Source organism: Amphibalanus amphitrite, unplaced genomic scaffold (assembly GCF_019059575.1).
Source record: "Amphibalanus amphitrite isolate SeventyFive unplaced genomic scaffold, NRLGWU_Aamphi_draft 000736F_arrow, whole genome shotgun sequence".
In the NCBI taxonomy this organism is placed as follows: Eukaryota; Metazoa; Arthropoda; class Thecostraca; order Balanomorpha; family Balanidae; genus Amphibalanus; species Amphibalanus amphitrite.
In genome coordinates this window covers 64,943-88,317 of record NW_024882230.1, presented here as the reverse complement: position 1 = coordinate 88,317, position 23,375 = coordinate 64,943, and the positions used below count along the sequence as shown (strand labels likewise).

At 43.4% G+C, this 23,375-nt stretch overlaps 1 protein-coding gene across 1 annotated transcript; it reads right to left on the bottom strand.

The window, feature by feature from the left end:
• Window positions 1-12,757: 12,757 nt before the first annotated feature.
• Window positions 12,758-18,437, bottom strand: LOC122365374. Its single transcript, XM_043336530.1, has 2 exons — window positions 17,627-18,437; window positions 12,758-12,990 (listed from the first exon to the last, which is right to left on the bottom strand). Exons 1-2 carry the CDS (start codon window positions 18,420-18,422, stop codon window positions 12,824-12,826), a joined length of 963 nt encoding a protein of 320 aa, XP_043192465.1. The 5' UTR covers window positions 18,423-18,437; the 3' UTR covers window positions 12,758-12,823.
• Between the last annotated feature and the right edge of the window lie 4,938 nt (window positions 18,438-23,375).

Genomic DNA, 23,375 nt, shown 5'->3' with positions numbered 1-23,375 from the left:
TTCTGCAAGAGCTGTCGGAAATACATGGTTATTCTTTAGGTCAGGTCAAAGGTCAGGTCACCAGATTTCATCGAAAGTCAAAGTTCACCGATTTCAATAATTTTAGACAAATTGGTGCATATCTTGGGAACGGATAGAGCTACAGCGCCGCAGAAAAACAATCGATACCTAGTTCTCTAAACATTCTATTGGATTTTTTTCAGATTCGAGTTAATGTCAACGGTTTAGTCCACAGAGGTAATCGTAAAAAACCGCCTAGGCTGACGAGTTTGCGGACAACGTTTTTCTGCAACAGCCTTTTATCCAAACTTCGCATATTTGTTTTACTCGTATTATGTTGCTCTCGTCGAGACACTCGAGTTAACTATAATTTGACCTTGTCTTTCAGAAAATTTAAGTTGAGCTCAATTGACCGAAAAAGGTTGTGTTCCATACATTTGACCTGCATCGTTGAGTTGACCGTTTCCAATGCGCTTTCATCTACCTAGCATTTCTCTATCAGGAGTCATTAAAAAAACTGATTTTATGACTTAAGGTGACCTGAGGGGCACAGATAGGGCTACGGATGCTATTTTACGATCAAATGTGTCATGCTTACCTATGACCCGAGATTTGGGTAGGTCCTTCGTCTAGAAGAAGACCAGTGCAATTTTCCCCATCTACTTGTTATGGAAAGGTAGCAAAATTAACCTGACCTTAGGTCACCGGTATAAAAAAATCTGAAATCTTCATTTCCAACCGACTTTTGCTCTTTTCAATCACAAAGGGTTTCAAAGTGATCATTCGGTCGGTGTAGCTTTGACGAGCATTACCTATATGTAACTTTTTCTGAGGTAAGGTCACTTGACCATGGTAACCATAGTGACTTGAGTTGACTTACTTGAAAGACCTGGGTTTGAAATTTTCACATGTGAAAAAGATGCATGCTAAGGTGTGCTCCGCCGTTTTTTTTATATGTTTGCGGAAAGTCCCCTTCAACTACCGTAGAGCAGCGAAGCACTGCACAAAGCTCTGCTGATGCGCCGTTTTGTTTTTGCTGTTGCGCAAAAATGCCAAAAATAAACCAATTTCGCTCAAAAGTGCACAACACTCCTCTCAATATCTTGAAATAGCACTCTACACCCTGTCATGTGTCTTTGAGCATGGTGATTATCAATAAAATGTTGAAATTGAACTGATGGTTAAAATATTTGGTAGAGAAATTAATTGATCGATCAAAATTAATATTTATCATTCACTTTAAATCGAAATTAATTTAAAGTAATTTGATCTAATTAATCGAAAAAGTCCGTTATGGACTTTTTCGATTAACATCTCTTACAAGTTACAACTATGTATTATGAGCATTGAGCAAACGGTAAATTTGAACATTTTGATTGAGAAATAACATTGCATGAAAATGAAGTTGATTCACTCTGAAATTACGATTTTATTGAAATTTTCGTAGGCTAACTTTTTCAGGAATTATACCCTGTACAGCGTGTGCATAAGGTAAGCTGAAACAGAAACCCGCAAATAACGGCGAAATAAACGAGTAGATGGCTGTTACCCAGTACCCACTGGGCCGTGGACGCTTGCAACGCTGTTGGTAAGCGGCGCCATGATCGGACACTCAACTAAACTGCCGAGCTGGCTAACAGAGTTTAGGAAAGCCACTGCTACGGAATTTCATTTTACAACGGATAGGAGCGATGACTCGGACACAGATTCTCCGGCGCAATGGACCTTGAGCCGTCCAATCGACACCAGAGGAATGGGGACGCTTGACGGGTATGCCTTGATATTTGAGATATAAATGCTGATGTCGACCAATGTGGTCCAGATTTAAGTGAGCTTCGTAAGCGCCGTGCTGTTGCCACGGGCCACGGCTGCTGCCTGCCTTGCGCTAACAGACAACAGCGCATAGATACGTGACGCTTTGGCTAGTCGGGGCCTTTTGGGCTCCACAGCGCATTCACTACTCTACTGTCCGCGGGCGCCTTGTGAGGCTTGACAACTCGCTCGACGACGGCAGAGAAGCCGTACGATCTCCTGCCTTCGATGTCAGGTCACCTCCTCGCTCCGGCTCTCTCTCTCTCTCTCTCTCTCTCTCTCTCTCTCTCTTTCTCTCTTTCTCTCTCTCTCTCTCTCTCTCTCTCTCTCTCTCTCTCTCTCTCTCTCTCTCTCTCTCTCTCTCTCTCTCTCTCTCTCTCTCTCTCTCTCTCTCTCTCTCTCTCTCTCTCTCTTCAGACAGCTCTGAAGCCTAATTGTCTTCCCCATGCTTTTGAGCTGCGTGCGGATCTTGTTATCAGTCTCTTCGATCCGATCGCGGATACACCAATAAGAAAGGCGAGATCGGGACCGCCTGGCTTTTCCAAAGGTAAGCAGGTGTAACAAAAGGAATCCCCCGTCCTCTATACGTGCTCGACTATTTCTTTTGACATCCTCACCGAGAGCGACCGTTAAATTAACGCATCGTGTGGCGTGTGCATTGTACTAGGATACAACATCATATTAAATCATTTTATCTCACAAGGGTGCGGCCGTATAACGACTTCCATTACACGATTCAGATTTACCGATCTCAATCTTTGATCTACTCGCGTTGCCTTGATCGCCTTGATCACGTCGACGGCTTTGCCTTTTCACTGATGCGCCTCTGATCTGCTCACTGATCCGCGCTAGTCAGTGCGGATCAGCGACATCATTTGATGATGTCGCTCAAAGTCGCGAACGAGACGGCATCACTGTTCCGTTGTGGTAGCTAGCTAGATATCACCTCACTTTGTGATCTAGGTAAGTTATACTTATCTATGCATTTACTTAGTACCGTGAATACCAAAATTGCTGTATGTAGAACGCCTGTTCGAACGTCACACCTCTATCAGTGGACAACGGCAAACATAACCGGCCTAGCCGGTATTGCATTCTTTCTTGAAGTCATCTCAAAGGCGCGAAAAAGTGGCACAATTGCATAGATTTGATGGTCATCAAGAATCTGCACTGGAGTCGATACGCGGTTGCACATTTAGCACAGTCTACGCATCTCATTAAAACATTCGCATATTCCTGAGAAAACAGAATTGTGATGATCTAATTCTATAGGGGAAGCGAGGGGAGCACCGCCACCTTAAGCATTTCTGCTCACCGAGCTGATATGCGTAGTAAAAACGAAGCTCTTTTGCATTCATGTGAAAGTAGGAATGTTTTCCTACATGTTTGATGTTGGCATAGTTTCCAGCGCTCCATTATAAAATTTCGCTACTTTACAGACATTGAAAACAAGTCCTGCATTTTCCGTCCTCCAAAAAATGTGCGGGTAGCACCGCCACTGATGGCGATGTTATCCACAGATCGGCCTTACGGTGACAGCCACCCTTGGAAGCGTTACTGCTGTCTGAAATAGTAACTCAAACTCATATAAGACACACAAGAGTTGGTTGTTAGTTTGTCACAGATCAGACTGTTTGTTGCGGACAATATGCATACAAAGCATGACAAATTCACGTTTATTTCGAAACATCCAGTGAAGTCAAACGTGAGGTTAAAAAACAGACGACGTTTGCGGCCTAACGTAAGCTCTTCTCCGAGCTGAGTGAATCATCATTGCGGCTTTATCCATTTTGCCACCCCTTGGGGTAGCACCGCCGAGCATGGCGGTGTTACCCACACACAGTCATGGACCGACAACGCCCCGACAGCAAAACAAGCCGGGACGCGATTCTTCTGTAATTCCTTTCTAAACGAAGAGCACTTCATGCCCTCAAATTTAACGTAAAAATCAAGGCATTTTGACTTGAAATGACCACTTACTTGCTGCTAAAACATGCCAAATGATTACAACGGTGGTTTGAAATTCACAAAATGGACAATTGCGATCTCAAAATCAAATAAATCTTAGCGAAACTTACCTCACGCGGCGTCCCGTTTCCGTTCGGACACCGAAATGGCGGGTGTTTACATTTACAATTCAGAGTTTTGCCGATAGAGAGGATGGCGGTGTTTCCCACATGGCGGTGCTACCCCCGCTTCCCCTAAATGAATTCTGAATGAATGAATGAATTCTGGGACCATTTTAGATCAAACTCTACAACTCGAAATCCACTGAACCGGAACCTTGTGTTTGCCTTGAGATCCAGCGATATACGAGTATGCAATATGCATCCAGTCTTTCTATGTATATGCAAAGGCTGCAAAATGGGTCCGTACCTACACATATAAAATCTTTATGCTTGGTTTGTCACCAGTTACTGTGAATGACGATGAATATAGCCAGTACCTGGCTACAGCATATTTTAAAAGTGGGATTCTATTGACTCATAGATCATAACCTCCAGCTCACTTTGAACTTCACTGATATTACCGATACCTACCGGTGAGGTAAACAATTAGATCCATAGCTTCATGCACTAGTTACTGCATCTTATGTAAGTCCTCGTCTGAATAACGGCATCTTTTAGTCTAGTTCCGGCTCTAAGCATGCACCTTGTTTAGATGAACATGGCCCGTAGAAGTAAGCCTACAATCATCCTCTTAAATTGATTAAAGCTCCGAGAGTACATCGGTATCTACGTCGAAGTGCACTTCAATCGGGTGTGCCCTGCCGATGGGCGGCGCTACGTTGCCGGAGCGACCGAGCTGGCCAATCGGTCGGAATGGTGTCCTGTTGGGATGAGATCCAGCCGCGCGACTGCGACTAATGAGGTGCAGCTGGCGGCGCGGCACGGCGCGCGCCACAGCCGCTCCACTGACGGACCGTCGCGCCGCCCGCCCGGACGGCCGCCGCTCTGCAGCCAATATCGGCGCCGCCACCCTAGATTCTATTATATTACTCAGATACGCCGTGCATCCATAGGGTCGTCGTAGTGCTTCGCTGGTGCTAAGTTGGTGGGGATGTCTGTGGTGGCTGCTGTCCTTCAAGGCTTCGGGCAAGGTTAGATACCATATGAAGAAAGATTCTTTTTAACTTCAACTATAGTACGCTTTTCTTTGGCACAATTTTCCCGCGCTGTTTATCTATGTTATATGATCTAAAACCCATCAAAACTTGATTTTTGAACGGTCCATCGTCGATCTGACGATGGGACACCATCGTCAGAAGCCTGGCATGATATGTGCACTGTGCAAGGATTCGAGAAAAATGGATCTTGGATCTGATTCCACGGATCCTGATCTCCGATCCGATGGATCATAGATGCAGCTCTTGAATTTATCGAAAGACCCGTTGGAATAATAGATCCGATTCATATTTTTTACTTGATATCCAGTGAGATCATATACCGGGCTTCTCAAAAAAGTTGGACGATTTTATAACTAACGTATTGAACGGTGTATCAGTGTAACAAAACATTATTGGGTATTACCTAAAAGCCTCATCAAAGACATTTCGTTTGAGGGGATTTCGATCCTCGGCAGTCGCCTTTCTGAGCCGCGCCGAGGTCATGTTCGAGATGATTCCCTTTTTGCTCGATGCACAGTTTAGCCCGGCGCAGCGCGACCTCTGCTGCAGCACGACCCACGGAAAGCTGCAGACGGCACACCGCTGACTTCACTGCATCCTTATGCTCTTCGGAACTTTTTGGGTGGTTTCGGTACACCTAGAACTTGAGGTGATCCTATAGGAAAAAGTCCGGTGGGGTTACGTTCGGAGAATTCGCTGACCACGGGCGTGTCTCGAACCTCGAGATCACGCGCTGCCCGAAGCGCTCCCACAGCCCCTCCCGGTTTTCTTTAGCGGTATTGGCGTGGCACCGTCTTTCTGGAACCATTGGATCTTAAGCGTTTCCGGATCTCTGCTTATCCTGATATTGCAGAACCCTCCAAAACGTCGCCAGAGCCACTCGATATCGCTGACCATTGACAGTCTGAGTAGCGCATCTCTCACACAAGGGGTGTTCGCCGTGAGCCTTTAAAGGGACCCTCCCACCTTCAAAAAAGTTTATGAATTGGCATGAAAGTGATGTCGCTCGGTTCAAAAAGAGCGAAAACGAATATCTACCAAATTTCACCGAAAAATATTCACCGGTTTTCAAGATATTAGACTTTCAGTTTTGTTTACTTTTTGGGATCTCCGCTGTTCCTAGCGACTTTATTTGGAAGCAACTGAGTTTGGCAGCTGAAAGTGCGGCACTTATTGCGCGCAAAGCAGCATATACCGCCGCGTGCTACAAAACGTTTTAGTCAAACATTTAAAAATCGTTAGATATCTGCGCTGACGTCACACATTCAGAGGGGTATTCCTATGCATTAGCCCCTTTGAATCAAAATGCTGCAATTTTGAAATTCAATATTTCCGATTTAAGGCATTTCTCGATGTTGTGAGTGCCGAAACCGGTAATTGTGAGCCAGGGACCCCATTTTGGCTATCTCAACTCAAATCTAATGTTAACCCTCGCCCGCACATGGGGGGGGGGGGGTGGTTGCCACCCCCCCCAGGCAGTCTTTCTGCTCTGCACTCAACATTTTTAGAGCTAGAAGGCTGATTTTTCGTATAGCTGCTCGTCTATCCTTTCTTGATGTCCACTGAAGATTTCAAGTTTCTGTGATTTTTGGTTTCGGAGATATGACCTTGTTTTTCAGGTCATGTCATGACCCAAATGGCCAATTCTCAACATTTTGCGTTTGCCATGGGCCTTGTGAGCTTTTGACACCCTGATTTCGGCCTTTTTTGCCAGTCTTACCTCCCACCTATCATGGAACATGTTGTTCGACGATGTACAGGGGTCAAGGTCAGGGTCAAGGTCAACCTAGGTCATCTAAGATAATTGCGTTTTAGGCAAGCTGAATTTACTTTTTGTGAATTTTTTTGACTGCATTTTTGGTAAAAGCTTCTCAGATCATGATTTCATGTAATATGGACCCAAAAACAATCGGTGCACACATCAGTATACACACAGACACACACAGACATACAAACACATATAATTGACCTTGACCTAACTTGACCTGAAATGACCTCAGCAGCAAAATTCTGGTCAGATAGTGTGACAAAGAGGTTCTAGCTGGCTTGGCACCAGAAAACAGCATCGTCATCGGTATTTGATAAGCAGCGCACTTGATATCCAACGGTGACCCAAAACAGCAACATTTTTTAGTTTGACCTGACCTGGAAGGTCAATGACTGACCTGAGAAGGTAAAACTGGGTATCATTGGATTCGTCTCTTCCCAAAGAATCTTTTTGGTCTTTACTGCTAAGCTCTATCTCCAACAGGAACGAAATGGCGCGGGGGGGGGGGTGGCAACCACCCCCCCCCCCCATGTGCGTTCTAGGATGGGAAAATGGCATGTGCGGGCGAGGGTTAAGGTGGGAGGGTCCCTTTAATTGGGTTTATGGCCGCCGCTGTGTTTCTTGAATTGCGTGAACCTATTGTTAACACTTCCTCGAGCCAGAAACTTGTCAATAATGTGGAAAATTTTGTTTCATGATGTTGCTCTCTTTGCCCTAAAGTGCTTGCGGATTTTCCGTGCTGTTGAGCCGACCGACTTAGTCTGGGAAAGCATAATTTCACGAGTTTTGCTTTTACTTCCTAAGACCACGGCTTCATTTTTTTTAAGCTCAAACCATGGTGTCAAAAATATCTACGAAAAATTCTCCGTTTTTCTAGTGCATTGATTTTAATTACATGTTGTTAGGGGTCCTCTATTCGCAAAAGAAATCCGTCTAACTTTTTTGAGAAGCCCGGTAGATCCGCACTTTTTTTTTTGTCAGCAAAGATATCCTAAGGATTCGCTTGTTGCAGCTCACATAGCTTCTGTTTTAGTAATGTCATGTAATTGCACGTCATAACTCATGATTTTGTGTCACTTGCTCACATAGAAACAGGGTTGTGCTTGACTCATGAGTCGAGTCAGAAATTTGACTCAACTCTGACTCAAATGAGTCAGATTTGAGTCGAGTCGGATAAAATGTTGAGCTGTTGAGTTGAGTCAGAGTTGAGTCGGACAAAAATATTAAGGCGTTGAGTTGAGTCAGAGTTGAGTCAGTAAAATAACTTTTGACATTGAGTTGAGTCAAAAACATTTAGGAACACGAGTCAGCTGACTCAACTTTCTAGAAACAATATAAAGTATAAGTTTTTCATTCTCCCCCCGCTTAACAACTTAGGCCTGGCCCTGCTGCCGGATTTTTTCACCCCCCCCCCCCGCTCAACAACTTTTTTCATCTGAGTCAATTTTGAGTCAACACCCTTGACTCAACAAAAAATTTGAGTCAAGTTTGAGTCAACTCATATTTTCAATGAGCCGCTTGAGTCATGAGTCGAGTCAAGGGAAAAAATCAGCTCCTTGTTTGAGTCAGAGTTGAGTCAGGGCATTCTGAAGTTGAATGATGAGTCGAGTCGGCAAATTTTTTGGAGTCGAGCACAACCCTGCATAGAAACACTTAGAAACGTGACTTCAAATGCTCTGTTTGGTGAGATCCACTCGGATCATGGACCCCTGTTCTTGGTTTATCGTCAGATGCTCTGAAATCATAGATCCATACTTATTTTTCACGCGGGATTCGGTGGGATCATAGACCCTAATGCACAGTTTCCTTGGAGATCCACTGAGATCATATATCCATCACTTGGATCCATGTACATATGTCGAACGCAGCGAGGACCGCTGAGGATCATGAACCTCTGCTGATAATGGTGAAAGGCCGTGCAAGACTTGCATATGCTGATCATATGCTGATATGCCCCAACAAGTGCCGCATTATTTGTATTATTCTCAACCATCTATCTCTCAGTGAAGAGCTTCAGAAGGCTAAAATGCTAGATTTCAACTTAAACTGAGGCTAAAATATCAGTTTTGCAGTAAGCAACTGATCCTAAATACGTGCTCTCAGTACAGTGCCAGTCGCACCCTAAAATGATGCAGGCACGGTCCCGCAAGTGCAGACAGTGTGAGCAGCCGACACCAATATTTTACAAATTTTGTTTGAAAGTGTTGCCTTTCTGGCATTCTCTAAATGTGCATTGTCAAATGTGTCGGGCGCTAATGAGTCACCGAGTGAATAATGACGTTTTCCGCCCAAGGCAATGTTAGCTATTGCCCGACAGATTTTAGTTCGATGGCATTATCATTATTACCTATTACCAGTAAAACGCCTTTTGGACGAAGAACGAGCGAGCGAGATAGTGAGCCCTGGACGTGCGGAAGAGCGAGAGGGTACTTCCAACGGGCTTGTGCAAAGCACCCTTCTAACCGGTCGCTAGGGGTGTGCCAAATTTGAACGCAATGCGGCAATCGGCCCAGCCGTTCCTGAGATCTGGAAGCGGCATTCTGCACGTGCACACGTGCAAACGGGGTCCAAAATGACTTTTGCACGGCACCCTACCAACCGGTCCCCAACCGTGTACCAAATTTGAGCGCAATCGGCCCAGCCGTTCTCGAGATCTGGAAACGCCCCCTGCACGTGCGCACGTGCAGTAGCACCCTAACCGCAACACATGGGAATGCATTGCCTGGTGGGTGGATATAAGCCTCTCAAAAGCGTTACAGGCCGGGCCGGGCCGGGCCGGGCTGCTCATACTGAGATTTTTCCGTTATATTGAAAAGACTTCGCTTCGCTCGCTCGTAATTATGCACCAGTAAAACGCCTTTTGGGCGAAGAACGAGCGAGCGAGATAGTGAGCCCTGCACGTGCGGAAGGGCGAGAGGGTGCTTCCAACAGGCTTGCGCAAAGCACCCTTCTAACCAGTCGCTAGCGGTGTGCCAAATTTGAACGCAATCGGCCCAGCCGTTCCTGAGATCTGGAAGCGGCATTCTGCACGTGCGCACGTGCAAACGGGTCCAAAATGACTTTTGCACGGCACCCTACTAACTGGTCCCCAACCGTGTACCAAATTTGAGCGCAATCGGCCCAGCCGTTCTCGAGATCTGGAAACGCCCCCTGCACGTGCGCACGTGCAGTAGCACCCTAACTGCAACATATAGGAATGCATGGCCTGGTGGGTGCCTACTTGTATGCCAAGTTTCAGCGAAATCGCCCCAGTAATTACCGAGTTACTGAAATGGGAACAAATTTGGCACCTCTTATTGTTGTATTTTGCACGTGCACTGGGGGTGACCCACATGCATCGAGAGTATCCTATTTTGGGTAGAAGAGATGGTGCTACCCTACAAAAATTACCGCAAGTCAATCGCCCAAGCAGCTGCTGAGATATGAGCCTCTCAAAATCACTACTTTTGCAAAACAGCTTGAACACCCTTGACTTTTCACGTGGCACGTGCCACGAAGGTCACTGAGATGTATCAAAAGTAGTCAATTACGGGGTAGAAGGGATGGGGCTACCCAACAAAAAAGACCGCAGGCCAATCGGTCCAACGGTTGCTGAGATATAAGCCTCTCAAAAGCGTTACAGGCCGGGCCGCTCATACTGAGATTTTTCCGTTATATTGAAAAGACTCACTTCGCTCGCTGCGCTCGCTTGCTCGTAATTATTTAATTCGAGCCGCCGCTTGAAATGATATTATTTGCTCTTACAAATGACTTATATTGGCCCCATTGGCCCTTATTAACGATTTGAATGCCGAATAATGCAAACAGACTCTCTGGCCCATATTCCCGCATTACCAGGCAATACACACAAGTCGTTAAGTTAGAGACCCCAGAGGATTGGGCTGCTTTTTCTGGTGAGGCACATCCACTTTTCACGTGACAGTCAGAAATGAACGAGTGTCGCGACTTATAGTGGAACGGTGACTTCCCACCCGGCACGACTGGTCGCAAACTTGTCTAATTCAGCTGAAGTTAAACGCAAAGACCGTTACATAATGTGCAGAGGCATCCGTCTTTTGAAATGCTGAGGATCTTTCCATCCCATTCACCAAGTGCCTCTGACTGGGTCATTGGTCATCTAGCAGGCCTAGCGCAACCAACACTGTGCTCCTCAATAAATCTTGAGACTAATTTACAACGAACTCCACTTAGCTTGGGTTTAGATGTCTCATGTCACTTTGCAGGACTACACGGCACCCAACTACGGCGCATTTCGCACGTCAAGCAATAAATAGGCAATGTAGTGTGGGAAGTTGGTTTAGACCAGCTATGCTCAATATCAACACATTTGGATGATATAACGACTGAGTGGCATGCTTTGTCATGCCTGATCAGTGATAAGTCAATCGTGATAACCAGGATTGCGCAGGCCACGAGTGGTTAAACGAGCACACGATTCGTCATTAGCCTGCGGGACTAATGAATCCTTGTTAGGTATGCTCCTTGGTTGCCATGAATGGCATTAGTCGTTGCTACTTACAGACAGGGTTTGTAACCCGCGCCAGGGTTACAAACCCTGAAAGTTGAAACAAAAATCGTATCATATAATTTTGTACAATGAACGAATGAAAATGTCTCTGCAAAATCGCCCATTGACTTAACATGGGGAGCGAAAAAAGTTCAACTTCAAACTCGTGCATCTCAAGTTAACGAATTCTGACGGGTATACGGCGCACACAGGCGTGTACCTGAACGTGTCGGTCATAAAATGGTGTGCAGCAAGCCACCAGGGCCCGATTTCACCAAGTGAATATATTCCATTACGGCGGCGTACATATTCACTTTTGGCATATTATGACATATTCAGTTTCGCCAAACTCCGTACAGGGATACTTATTCAAGACAAAGACAAAGTATGACTGCAGAAGTCCGTCGTTTTTTGGCATACTATTACGTTTGAGGTACTTCTGGTACGCCGATCTGCTTTTTCAACAGCTGTTTGCCGAGTTTGCTGGCATTGAAAGTATGCTACTTTTTGTGGCATACTTTGAGAAACAGCTTGGCATACATCAATTTTTTTGTATGATAATGTTACAAATTTAATGACTTCATCGATGCAACGTATGATAAAAACATGCCACTGGCTACGCAAAAAGTTTTAGAGGTCATAATGGTTATTTCTTGCTGGATATATAGGGTATCGTGTGTCAGGGCTTATATTGAAATTAAACCCCAGAACAGCTATTTTTATAAGGCTTATCTCATCGTGGCATCACTGCGATTTAAATCACCCCATCATGCAGAAACACAACAGGGAATTCCCTTTTTCATTCGCATTCCCGATTACATTATTGAGTTTTTCACTTCAAAAAAAAAAACGACAGTTCACATTGTATTTTGATAACACAAAAGGCCAAAAGCATTTCAAATATTTCTCACCGTGATTATTACACCGTGCTCTTTATACAGCGTTTTACCGAAGAGAAAGTAAATAGCTGGCGAGGGCGAGAGGAAGAACTTGACATGCCCAGCATGTTGCATCACAAGTCACAACGCTTCATTACATTCGTTTTCATCGCCCACTTTTACTATTTCTTTGCAGTATCCATATGCTGTCCAATGTCCATATTTCTCTTGTGTTGTGGCCAAATGATTCAATTTATCACCGGCCTCCCGCTTCCGTTTAGGTTTAGAGAATGATTCCAAAATATTATCCATATTTGAAGTCGTCGGTAGACCCTTCGATTATTTAAAAACTTGATTCAGGTAATATTTCAGATAACTTGTCAGCTAGTCGGCCGTGCTCCTTGCTACCATCAGTGATCGGTAGTTAGATAGGTGCCTCAAGTAATGCCATTTCTTGTTCTGCTTTATTTATATTTGCTCTAAACCACTCCAGAATTGCGTAGAAGATGTGAAAAAATATTAAAGCAATATTTAATGAGAAGTAACTTGGAAGAAAAATTAATATTAATTCAAAATCCAATAAAACCCACACACGCCAGTAACTTCAACTGTGCTGCGCGGCTTGCTGTCGATTGTTTACATTTTGGCTTTGGAATGTCATGATGATGATGATGATGATGGTTTAGAGGATTTGCCTTTGCAACGGCTCCTCCTATTCTTTTAAACTGTACTTAAGCTATCGCGCTATGAGTTGGTATGGGGTGCATGATAGTATTGAGCTCTTTTTCTTTTTGCCTTCTATATCTTAACTTCCACATGCTGTATAGAATTTGTTTCTTATCTTCCATATGTTTCCTATTATCATCAAATAGAAATTTCATAATGACTTCTTCTTTATCTTTTTTTTTTTTTTTTTTTTCCTTTTTTATTCGCTGAAGTTTATTGGACACGGCACACTTCACAGCTTATTGCACAGACAACAATCACCAAACACAAATCGCAGACACAAACTGCAACAGCGTGCAGCAATACCGCTTATTTCTGGCCGCACAGTATGCACAACATAGTAAACTCGATTGTCGAAGACAGTGAGCGGGCGCCACTCCTTCCGTTTCGATTGTTCGTTGGCGTAACGAATCACGGGCCGCGGGCCCCCGCCCGCACCCCCGGAAAATCATTTTTCCCGGGGGTGCCCCCTAACCACCGCCCGGGCGAGGGGAGCGCCGACCCGACCCGACACTCGACAGGCCGGCGCCCCGCCCGCCCGGGCGGCCGACCGGTCCCTTTCAATTGGGACCGGTACCCAGGTTAGCCCGGATGGGTCATAGGGGCGGGGGCCCAATGCTCGGCAAAACTCAGGGCTCCGCCACAGGCCGGCGTTCAAACACAGTAACGTTCAACAATCTTCCGTTCAAACACAACAAACAGTAACCTAGGTGAGCAAAGAGCAACCAAACAAACAAGTAATTAAACAGACAACATAAACTACACTGTTAAAGAAACGGAATGATTGCATTTATGTATGTGTAGGCATTTCTGTTTGTACTGGGTTGCGTTTGTGACTGTGTGCGTACATGCATGTGTCGGTGTGCTTGTGCAATGTGTTTGTATCAGTTTAGGTGCTTGTGCGTGTGGGTGTGCGTGTGGATAAGCACGGACTTGTTGATGCATGGCGGCACGCCCATCCAGAGGACAAAAAGTACACATGGTACAGAAAAAGCCCACTGAAAGCTGGACGACTTGACATGTTTTTTGTTTCCGAAGGCTTATTAACTTCATTGAACTCGATTGACATCATTCCTGGGTATCGCACCGATCACAATATGATTACTCTAGAAATTCAAAGCAAAAACAAGAGGGGTAATGGAATATGGAAGCTTAACACTGCACATTTGAAGGATGAAGAATATGTAAAAAGAATTAAAGCATGCATTACCCACACGCTAAAACAATATGCGGTCCCCGTCTATCAAGAGGTTTTTTACAGTGACAGTACACAATACCAAGAAATTCAGCTTACTGTAAGCGATTGCTTATTTTATGAAACACTAGAGGGACAGCATTACGCGCAGCGTAATAAACCAAGTTTCATCAAAATCGGCCCAGTAGCGGCCGAGTTATGGCCAGAATAAATTTGGCGTCTCCTCCTGGCCGGCGGTGCTCTGTTCCGGTATTCATTGCCAAAGGTCAACGACCTCCGACTCTGTTTTCCCTCATTTTCTCAGCGAACAATCTGAGCCTAGGGCGCGTGCCGTCTGCTCGGCGCCGGCCGCGGCCCAAAATGCTACAAAGATGCGCCCGCCACGTGCAAACCACCGAACCCACCCCCACCAAAATTTAATACGACAAACAGATGCACGCGTCCGACTTAAGTCCAAAATTTCACCCCCGTAGCCCGCACCGTTCCGGAGCAATAGCCCGCCAAGCGTGACTGACGCGTTACATACATACATACATACATACGGACATTTTGATTTTTATATATGTAATTGCTTATGATGTTACGAGGAGAAACCGTGCAGTTTTCAAAACAAAAAGCAAGACACACGAGGCAGAGAGAGAAAAGTTTAGAGAGAAAAATAACGATCGCAGAAGAAAAGTTAACTAGTTCTGGCCAGGCAAACGACTCTGTTCAGCTAGACATACTAAAGAATGAATTAGAGGAACTAAGGCGTCCACTTATAGACGGACTCATCGTCAGATCAAGAGTATCCTGGCACGAGAAAGGGGAAAGGAATTCAAAATACTTTCTCTCTTTAGAAAAAAGAAATGCGGATAGAAAAAATATACAATACATTCAGGTCGGTGAGAGAAATATCACAGATGCAAAAGAAATTTTAGAGAACTTTTCAAACATGTTTGAACAAAAATACAGTACAAATAGTGAGATAAACCCAAATAAAACATTTATATCCAGTAATATTAGAGATAAACTAAACAATATGGATAACGAGGCGTTAGAAGCTGACATTCAGATGTCTGAACTTACAGACGCACTACGCTCAATGAAAAAGGGGAAAACGCCAGGCTCAAACGGATTCCCTGTCGAATTTTTCCGCTGCTTTTGGGCCGAAATAGGTCCATTTTTACACAGAGCACTTACAGAATCACTAAAATACGGTCGGGGTTTAAATACACATCGCGAAGGTATGATAACGTTAATCCCCAAAAAAGGAAAACCACTCCATTCAGCCAAGGCTTGGAGACCTATTACACTACTAAACACTGACTATAAAATTATATCAACAGCCGTAGCAAATAGATTAAAAACAATAATGTCTAAAGTAATCAGCCCAGCCCAAACAGCTTACACGTCAGGCCGATATATCGGAGAAAATACTAGGCTCGTGCTAGACGTGATACACTGGGCTAAAATTAACAAGAAACCTGGGGTGATATTGGCCGCAGACTTCGAAGGAGCCTTCGAATCAGTAGATTGGAAGTACCTCGAGATGGTACTAAACGAATTAAATTTTGGCCCTTACATGAAATACATAGTCAAATCGTTATATCTAAACGAGAACAATCACTCACGAATTCTACTTAACGGGCATCTAGGCAAAAAAATACATCTAAAAAGAGGTATAAGGCAAGGGGACCCTGCATCAGGATATCTGTTCAACTTGGCAGCTTCCATCCTAACTGAACAAATTAAAAAGTCAAAGGAATTACAAGGGATAATCATAAAGGGAAACGAGATACGGATAAGTCAGTACGCGGATGATACTATATTGTTTTTAGACGGATCAGAAAAATCAATTGCCGGTTCCCTGACAGAATTAACTAAGTTTGGTTCCCAATCAGGCCTAAGAATAAATGTTGAGAAAACTTCCATTATGGAAATAGGTTCTTTGAAAGATCAAGAAATATATCCTGAATGCCCACTAAAAGCTGTAAAAGAAATGACAATACTTGGAATTAAGATAACCGACGATGCTTCTAATGTAACAGACAACAACATACAGCTAAAGATGCCCATGATTATGTCATTGATACAACAATGGAAAAGGCGAAGCCTAACACCGATTGGTAGAATATGCGTACTTAAAACCTTATTGCTCTCGAAACTTGTTCATTTATTTATGGCACTGCCTAATCCTTCAAAACAACGTATAAAAGAACTAGAAAAAATATTTTTTGAGTTTATTTGGGGACGAAAGAATGATAAAGTAAAGCGTACAAAAATAATACAAAGTTATTCCAAGGATGGACTAAACATGATTGAGTTACAATCATTCATTAAAAGTATGAAATTAACATGGTTAAAGCGCATGTGGATCTCCAGTGCAGATTGGACTACTATTGCTAGAACAGAACTCCCAGATATACAAAACATGTTAACATATGGTTATAAGAAGTTAGAACTATGTAAAAGAAATACAACAAATCCATTTTATTTGAACCTTATAGATGCATGGGTTCAGTTTAATCAAGAATATTATCCATCAATAGAGGAACTTGCTTCGGAAAACATTTGGTTCTCAAATTGGACAAAGTACGGAACAACTATTATAAAGAAATGGAATGATAAAGGCCTGAGGTTTATAGGAGATCTATATAACCTACGTACTGGATTAATTCTTTCAAGACAAGATGTTGAAAGAACCTACGGCATACGTATGAACTTTTTATGTTACGCATCCCTTGTTCGAAGCTTACCAAAAGAGATTCGAAAAGAAATAGACAAATCGTTGATAATAAAACCAAACATCCCATACAAAATTAACCAGGTATTGAATACCAGCAATTTTCCCCAATTAGCATATCGAGCATTTGTTGGAAGTATGCGGAATTCTAACAAAGAGTCCAATCTACGTCTTAAAGCAAAGTGGACTACAGATATTGGCGAGTTCGTTGAAGGCACAGTGGAACAAATATCGAAGGCAACATCATATACATATTTTATATTTCTTCATTATAGAATAATAAGCAGAATATACGCCACAAATAAGTTTCTGCACAATATAAACTATGTAAACAATAATGCATGCTCCTTCTGTAGCGAAACATCGGAAACTATCCTTCATTTATTTTGGCAGTGTCCCAAGACTCAAATATTAATTAAAGAAGTATTATCCCACCTGAAACAGGAATACGGAATAGATATAATCGTGAACAAAGTAAGCTGGTTTTTTCTTAAAGACTTATCAAAAATAGCCATGCTTTTATTCACGCTTATTAAAGATCACATTCACAAATCACGTCTCAGGTCTTCTATGCCATCAACGATGGTCGTGTTGCAAATGATAAAGATTGAACTGCAAAAAGAACAACACATTGCAAAAACAAGCGACAAACTCGATCTCTTCCACCAGAAGTGGGGCAATCTTACACGATTGTTAGCGTCCGCTCCGCCCCCGGGTGGGCGACTCGGAAACGTGTCAATTCACCAAATATAATTTAAAAAAAACCACACACACACACATACACACACGCACACACACACACACACCAACACCCCCCCCCACACACACACACATACACACACACACACCACACACACACACACACGCACACCCACACTTCTTCTTTATCTTCCCAGTATGGCTGTTGCAGTTCGGGACATTTCTCTCTAATCTCACTCAATATTGGACATTCCAACAAGAAGTGTTTTAGATCCTCATTTTGTTCATCACACAGAACACAGTTTGTTTTCTCTTTTGTAAACCTCTTCCTAGAGTTCAGAGGGAGAGTGTTCGTTCTTGCTTGAAAGAGGATTCTTGATTGTGGGGTGTTGTCATATACATCATCTTCTTTTACCTTCAGTTTCCATCTCTTGTATATCCTCAGACTTGTTTTGGTCTCTACTTCCTCTTTCCATCTTTTATCGTCCCACCTGATCATATTTTGGTTAAGTTCTTCTTTCTTCAAGTCTCTCAGGTCTTTTTGGCTTAGGTTTAGCGTTTCTAGGTGCGCGTTGATCATTTTTGCCCATTTCGTACTCTTCTCTTCTAATTGAGTTTCTATTACTTCCTTCAATAGTTGGTTATTTCCTTGAAGAGTGCTTCTAACATACTGTAGATGCCCTTTCATAACTCTTGTTTTCATCGTCGAAGCTCCAATTTCGCCCCGGAGGGCACAGTTGGCGGTATATCTCGGTGCACCGAGTATCTGTCGATATACTCCGTTTTCTATCATTTCCAGTTTCTTTACCTCTTCTTCCGTTATGTAGAATATGTTGGCACCATACAAAATGGATGGTAGAGCAAGGCTCTTCCAGAATGTTTTTCCTATCATGAGCTTGTTGCAACTTCTCGCGATCACCCCATAAGTCATGTTTGCCATCCTTTGAGCTTTTTCTATCATCTGCTGTTTCTGCTCCTTGAACATGTTTCGCTGATTTCCAATCCTCATACCCAGATACTTCAACTTGTCTGTTGTCGGTATTCCTTCTACTTCAGCTGGTTGTTCCTTGCAATTGATTACCAATACAGCACGATCGATGGCAACACAAGTCAAATTCCTAAAACCAAATTCCTAAGCGTTGTCTCCTGGTTTTAGGAATTTGACTTGTGTTGCCATCGATCGTGAATAAAACTGAATCATGTCTGATTATTTACCAATACAGCACTTTTATCCTTGTTAATATCCAGACCACACTTCTTACTCACTTCGGTTAGAACTTTGATCAGCAGTTGTGTTTCATGAAGTGAATGTGCTAATATTAGTCCATCGTCTGCAAAGAACAGTATTGGAATGTAGAATTTCCTGTTTCTGAACCCAAGCGTTGTCTCCTGTATTTCTTTGGTGATTATATACGTAACAATCTTGAACAATGCTGTAGAACCGGTACATCCTTGTCGAATTCCACTTGTCACGTCCATTTCCTCTGTTGTGCTCTCATTCAAGTTGATCAGTGTAGAGTCTCCTTGGTATATATCTGCTACGGCATCTATAACTTTTGGATGGATCTTATATGCCATCAAAGCTCTTATCATTTCACTTCTTTTCACGGAATCAAATGCTTTTCTATAATCGATTGATGTAACATACAGTGGGGTCTTCCTTTTATAGCTGTCTTCTACGCAATAGTTCAGGATGTAGAGGTTATCTTCAATCTTCCCCCCTTTCGTGAATCCAGCTTGGGTTTCAATTATAGCATCATTTTCTCTTATGTGTTCTTCAATCTCATTTTTCATTAGGGTCATGAAGATTTTATACCCTACATTTGTGAGCGCTATAGGTCTAAGGTCTTTTGCTGTTGGGCGTGGTACCTTCTTTATCATTCTTGTCTTTGATGTTTTCCATTCACTCATTTTCCTTCTTTCTTCCACTTCTCTTCTTATACAGCTCGTTAATATTTTCAATCCGTCCCTTGTCTTTAGGAGTGCTTTATACATCTCTGCTTTCAGTCCATCAGGACCTGCTGATGTCTTGCCTTTCATGTTTTTAACACATCTTTGAACCTTTTCTTCGCTTATGATTGGCTCAGTCATGGCCTTCAATTCACTTATAGCAGTTTGAGCCAACTCTTCATGATCTTTAAGTGGTCTTCTGGTCATGGTCTTCTGGTCATGCCCCGAGCAAAAATCAAGAGCATTATTAGCAATATTTCCTTAGGCACTTCCTCTTGTATGATCAGCAAATTTAATTCTTATTAGAGTAGCCATAATTTTTTTCCATAATATTGTATATCTGAGCATTTAAGCTCGTCGACTTTAAATACGGAAAAATATAGTGACTGCATGTCCCCGACAAGAAAAGATATATGCATGCGCGCCGGTGGCTCTCAAAGTACGTAAAGCGGGCGTAGTGAATATATTCCTGTGGTGAAACAGAATAGTATTGTCGTCGTACTTTGTCGGTGTACTTTTCCAAAGTACACCAAGAATATATTCACTTGGTGAAATCGGGCCCAGGTGGGGTCTGTTTATAACGCGACCTGGTGGGGGGGGGGCTATTTTTTGCCCCCCCTCGTATCTCCGAAACTACTGGACGGATCCGCAAAATTCAAACGGCGTTCGATAGCCCTGTCAAATTTGTCGAGGGAAACCAAATTTCATTGACCTCGGGGTCACCGATGACGTCACAGGTCAGGTCAAAGATAAAATGTTTCACCGTTCACGGGGCTTCTAGGGAAAGCGCTATAACACCGAATAAAACGCATTTTGTCGAAAATCAGCGATAAGACGTCAGTTGTCTAGTACATATGTTGCTAGTAGAGGTCACTGGTCATACCAGGTCAGGTCACAGGTCAGGTCACCAACGGTCACCAAGGGTCACCCCATGAACCCAACTTTACTAAGGTTGTGCGATGCATGTTTTATGGCCAATTTTTCATTTCCAACCCAATGGTGTTGGTTATAAGACCATCAGGTACGGTTTAGGTCACTTTCTGGTGGAGGTCAGGTCAAGGTCAGGTCAAAAAAGGTCAAATTTTAAAGTTGATATTTTTGCATTAAATTGGTATCGATTCGATGCAGCTCATCACGGGGAGTCTAATGGTGGTCTTTGTTTTGCGCTACGAGGTCTAGAATTGCTAAAAATTGAGTTTGAAAATTTGACGTCATCAATTTTGAACAGTTTTTTCGCTTTAACTTCGCCAAAAAAAGAGGTATCAATCTAAAATTTGGTATGTGGATGGAAGGCGGTAAGGACTATCACATATATTCCGGTTTTTGCGAAATTCAAAAAACTTTTTGGATTTTTTGACTATTATATCCCAAAAATCTATTTTTTGATTTTTAGGGGTCAAAATCCAAAAATTTCAAAAATCCGAGATAACAGTTTTGTAGCCCTGTCAATTCTACAGCTTTTATGTCCTTATCATTTTTCTGTATTTGCAAAGCTATAGGCCTGACAGCTCTTCCCGCGGAACCCTTTTTTGGGTCGAAAACGGCAGAACATGACGTCACTGTGTCAGAAGTGGTATGATTATTGAAGTGCGTGAAATTATTCCACGCGGAAATAATTGTACGTACAAATTTGTTTGGAGAATTTTGTGAATAAACGAGAGACTTTTGGGCGCTACTGGTGTTCGGTTGTTTAAATTCTATTACAAGCTATTTCGGCCTTATCTCGTTCTTATTAGGTATTGTATAAAATAAGGGAAAATTCGCCAGGGAAGACAAAGGAAGTTAAAAATGGCGAAGAGGCGAGGCACGACAACGAACCAACGACCCATTCGATTTTGTCCAGTTTGGACACCGGTGCTGGAGTCCGGTGATGGTAACCGGCGATGGAGCCCGGTGATGGAGACCGGTGATGGAGCCCGGTGGTGGAGCCCGGTGATGGAGCCCGGTGCTGGAGACCGCGGTTATGGAGCCCGGTGATGGTGACTGGTCGTGGAGCCCGGTGCTGGAGACCGGTGCTGGAAGAGCCCGGTGATGGAGCCCGGTGCTGGAGACCGGTAATGAAGACCGGTAATGAAGACCGGTGCTGGAGACCGGCAATGGTGCCCGGTGATGGTGCCCGGGTGGTGAGCGGCGAGTGCTCCGGTTTGTTGACCGATTAAGGTGCACGGTTTGGTTACCAATTATGGTGCCCGGTTTTGTGACCGACGATGGTGCCTAGCTTGGCCGCGGTTTTATGACCGAAGATAACGTTTTTGATATTTTGTTTGTGTGCGTTTTAGTGATCTTGAAGATCAGAGGGGCGTGTGTCAGAAGTGGTATGATTATTGAAGTGCGTGAAATTATTCCACGCGGAAATAATTGTACGTACAAATTTGTTTGGAGAATTTTGTGAATAAACGAGAGACTTTTGGGCGCTACTGGTGTTCGGTTGTTTAAATTCTATTACAGTCACTCTGACGTCATTTCCGGCTAACCTATCATAGCCTTTGGAAAAATTTTTGGTTACCATGTGTAAAATTGATGTCCGGGAGGGTACTGAAAGTTTGGTGACGATCGGCGCAGCGGTTCTGGAGATATATCGAAAAGTCTGGAGGGGGGCAAAAAATAGCCCCCCCCCCACCAGGGCGCGGGGTAATTATCTAAGACTCAGCGCACATAAAGTCACCACATATAGCTGACCCATGTGTAGAGCTGCTAAAGTGGAGCATGGACAAAGGACATTTAAAGCATTGGAGGATCCAGATCTACGGTATCGAATGCTGCGGAGGAAATTGTCTCCAAAACTTTCGCAAAAAATAAGCGGTTTCTGATTTCTCCTTAAAGGGACTATCCCACCTCCTAAAATGTTGTTAAAACCAGTTAAATTGTGCCCGACTTTATAGATTGGATGACCAGGAACACGGTTCTGGCATTTATTTTTCATTAAGCATCTTAGGCTTCCCATATTCCAAACACAAACTTTCAAATATGTGACGTCACAGCCCAAAATTACCTCCTTCCCCAGGCCACATTACTGTCATAAAGCTGATTCTTTTTACTCTGTAGGCACCACAACAAAGTTCAGACCAAGTTTTAAGCGATTTTTCAACGAACAACCCCATTTAAAGGGACCCTCCCACCTTCAAAAAAGTTAATGAATTGGCACGAAAGTGATGTCGCTCGGTTCAGAAAGAGCGAAAACGAATATCTACCAAATTTCATCGAAAAATATTCACCGGTTTTCAAGATATTAGACTTTTACTTTTGTTTAGTTTTTGGATCTCCGCTGTTCCTAGCGACTTAATTTGAAAGTGCGGCATTTGTTGCGCGCAAAGCAGCATATACCACCGCGTGCTACCAAACGTTTTAGTAAAAGATTTAAAAATCGTTAGATCTCCGCTGACGTCACAAATTCTAAGGGGGCATACCAATGCACTAGCCCCTTAGAATCCGAAAACTGCAAGTTTGAAATTCCATATCTCCCAATTAAAACATTTGTCGATGTTGTGAGTGCCCAAACCGGTATTTGCAGGCCATGGCCACCAATTTGGCTATCTCAACTCAAAACTAATGTTAAGGTGGGAGTGCCCCTTTAAATCAGAATGACTAAACGAGGTGACGTCACACTAACGGTCGCTCCATGTTGAAGATAGGGCCTTGTACTTACAAGGCCCATTTTCAAATGAAGGGAACGACTTTCTTCAACACCAAGAGGCCGCGGGGGTTGCAACCTAGATAGATAGTGGTTTCTGAACCTCGCCGCAAACTTGGCTATCTCAACTCAAACCCCATGTTAAAGGTGGGATTTAATTGGACTGCCGAATAAAACATGTAGGTATGGTTTATAGTTCGTTTAAATGCATTGTTTTTCAATACAGGGAAAGTGTTTAATTTTCTACAATGCCAAACACTACAGGACCTCTGGTACCGCTGGATCCGGCGATGCACTAAAGTTCTCTGTCATGGCTCGTCAAAGCAACTCTGCGGAGCACAGGCATTGTCAGCGGCT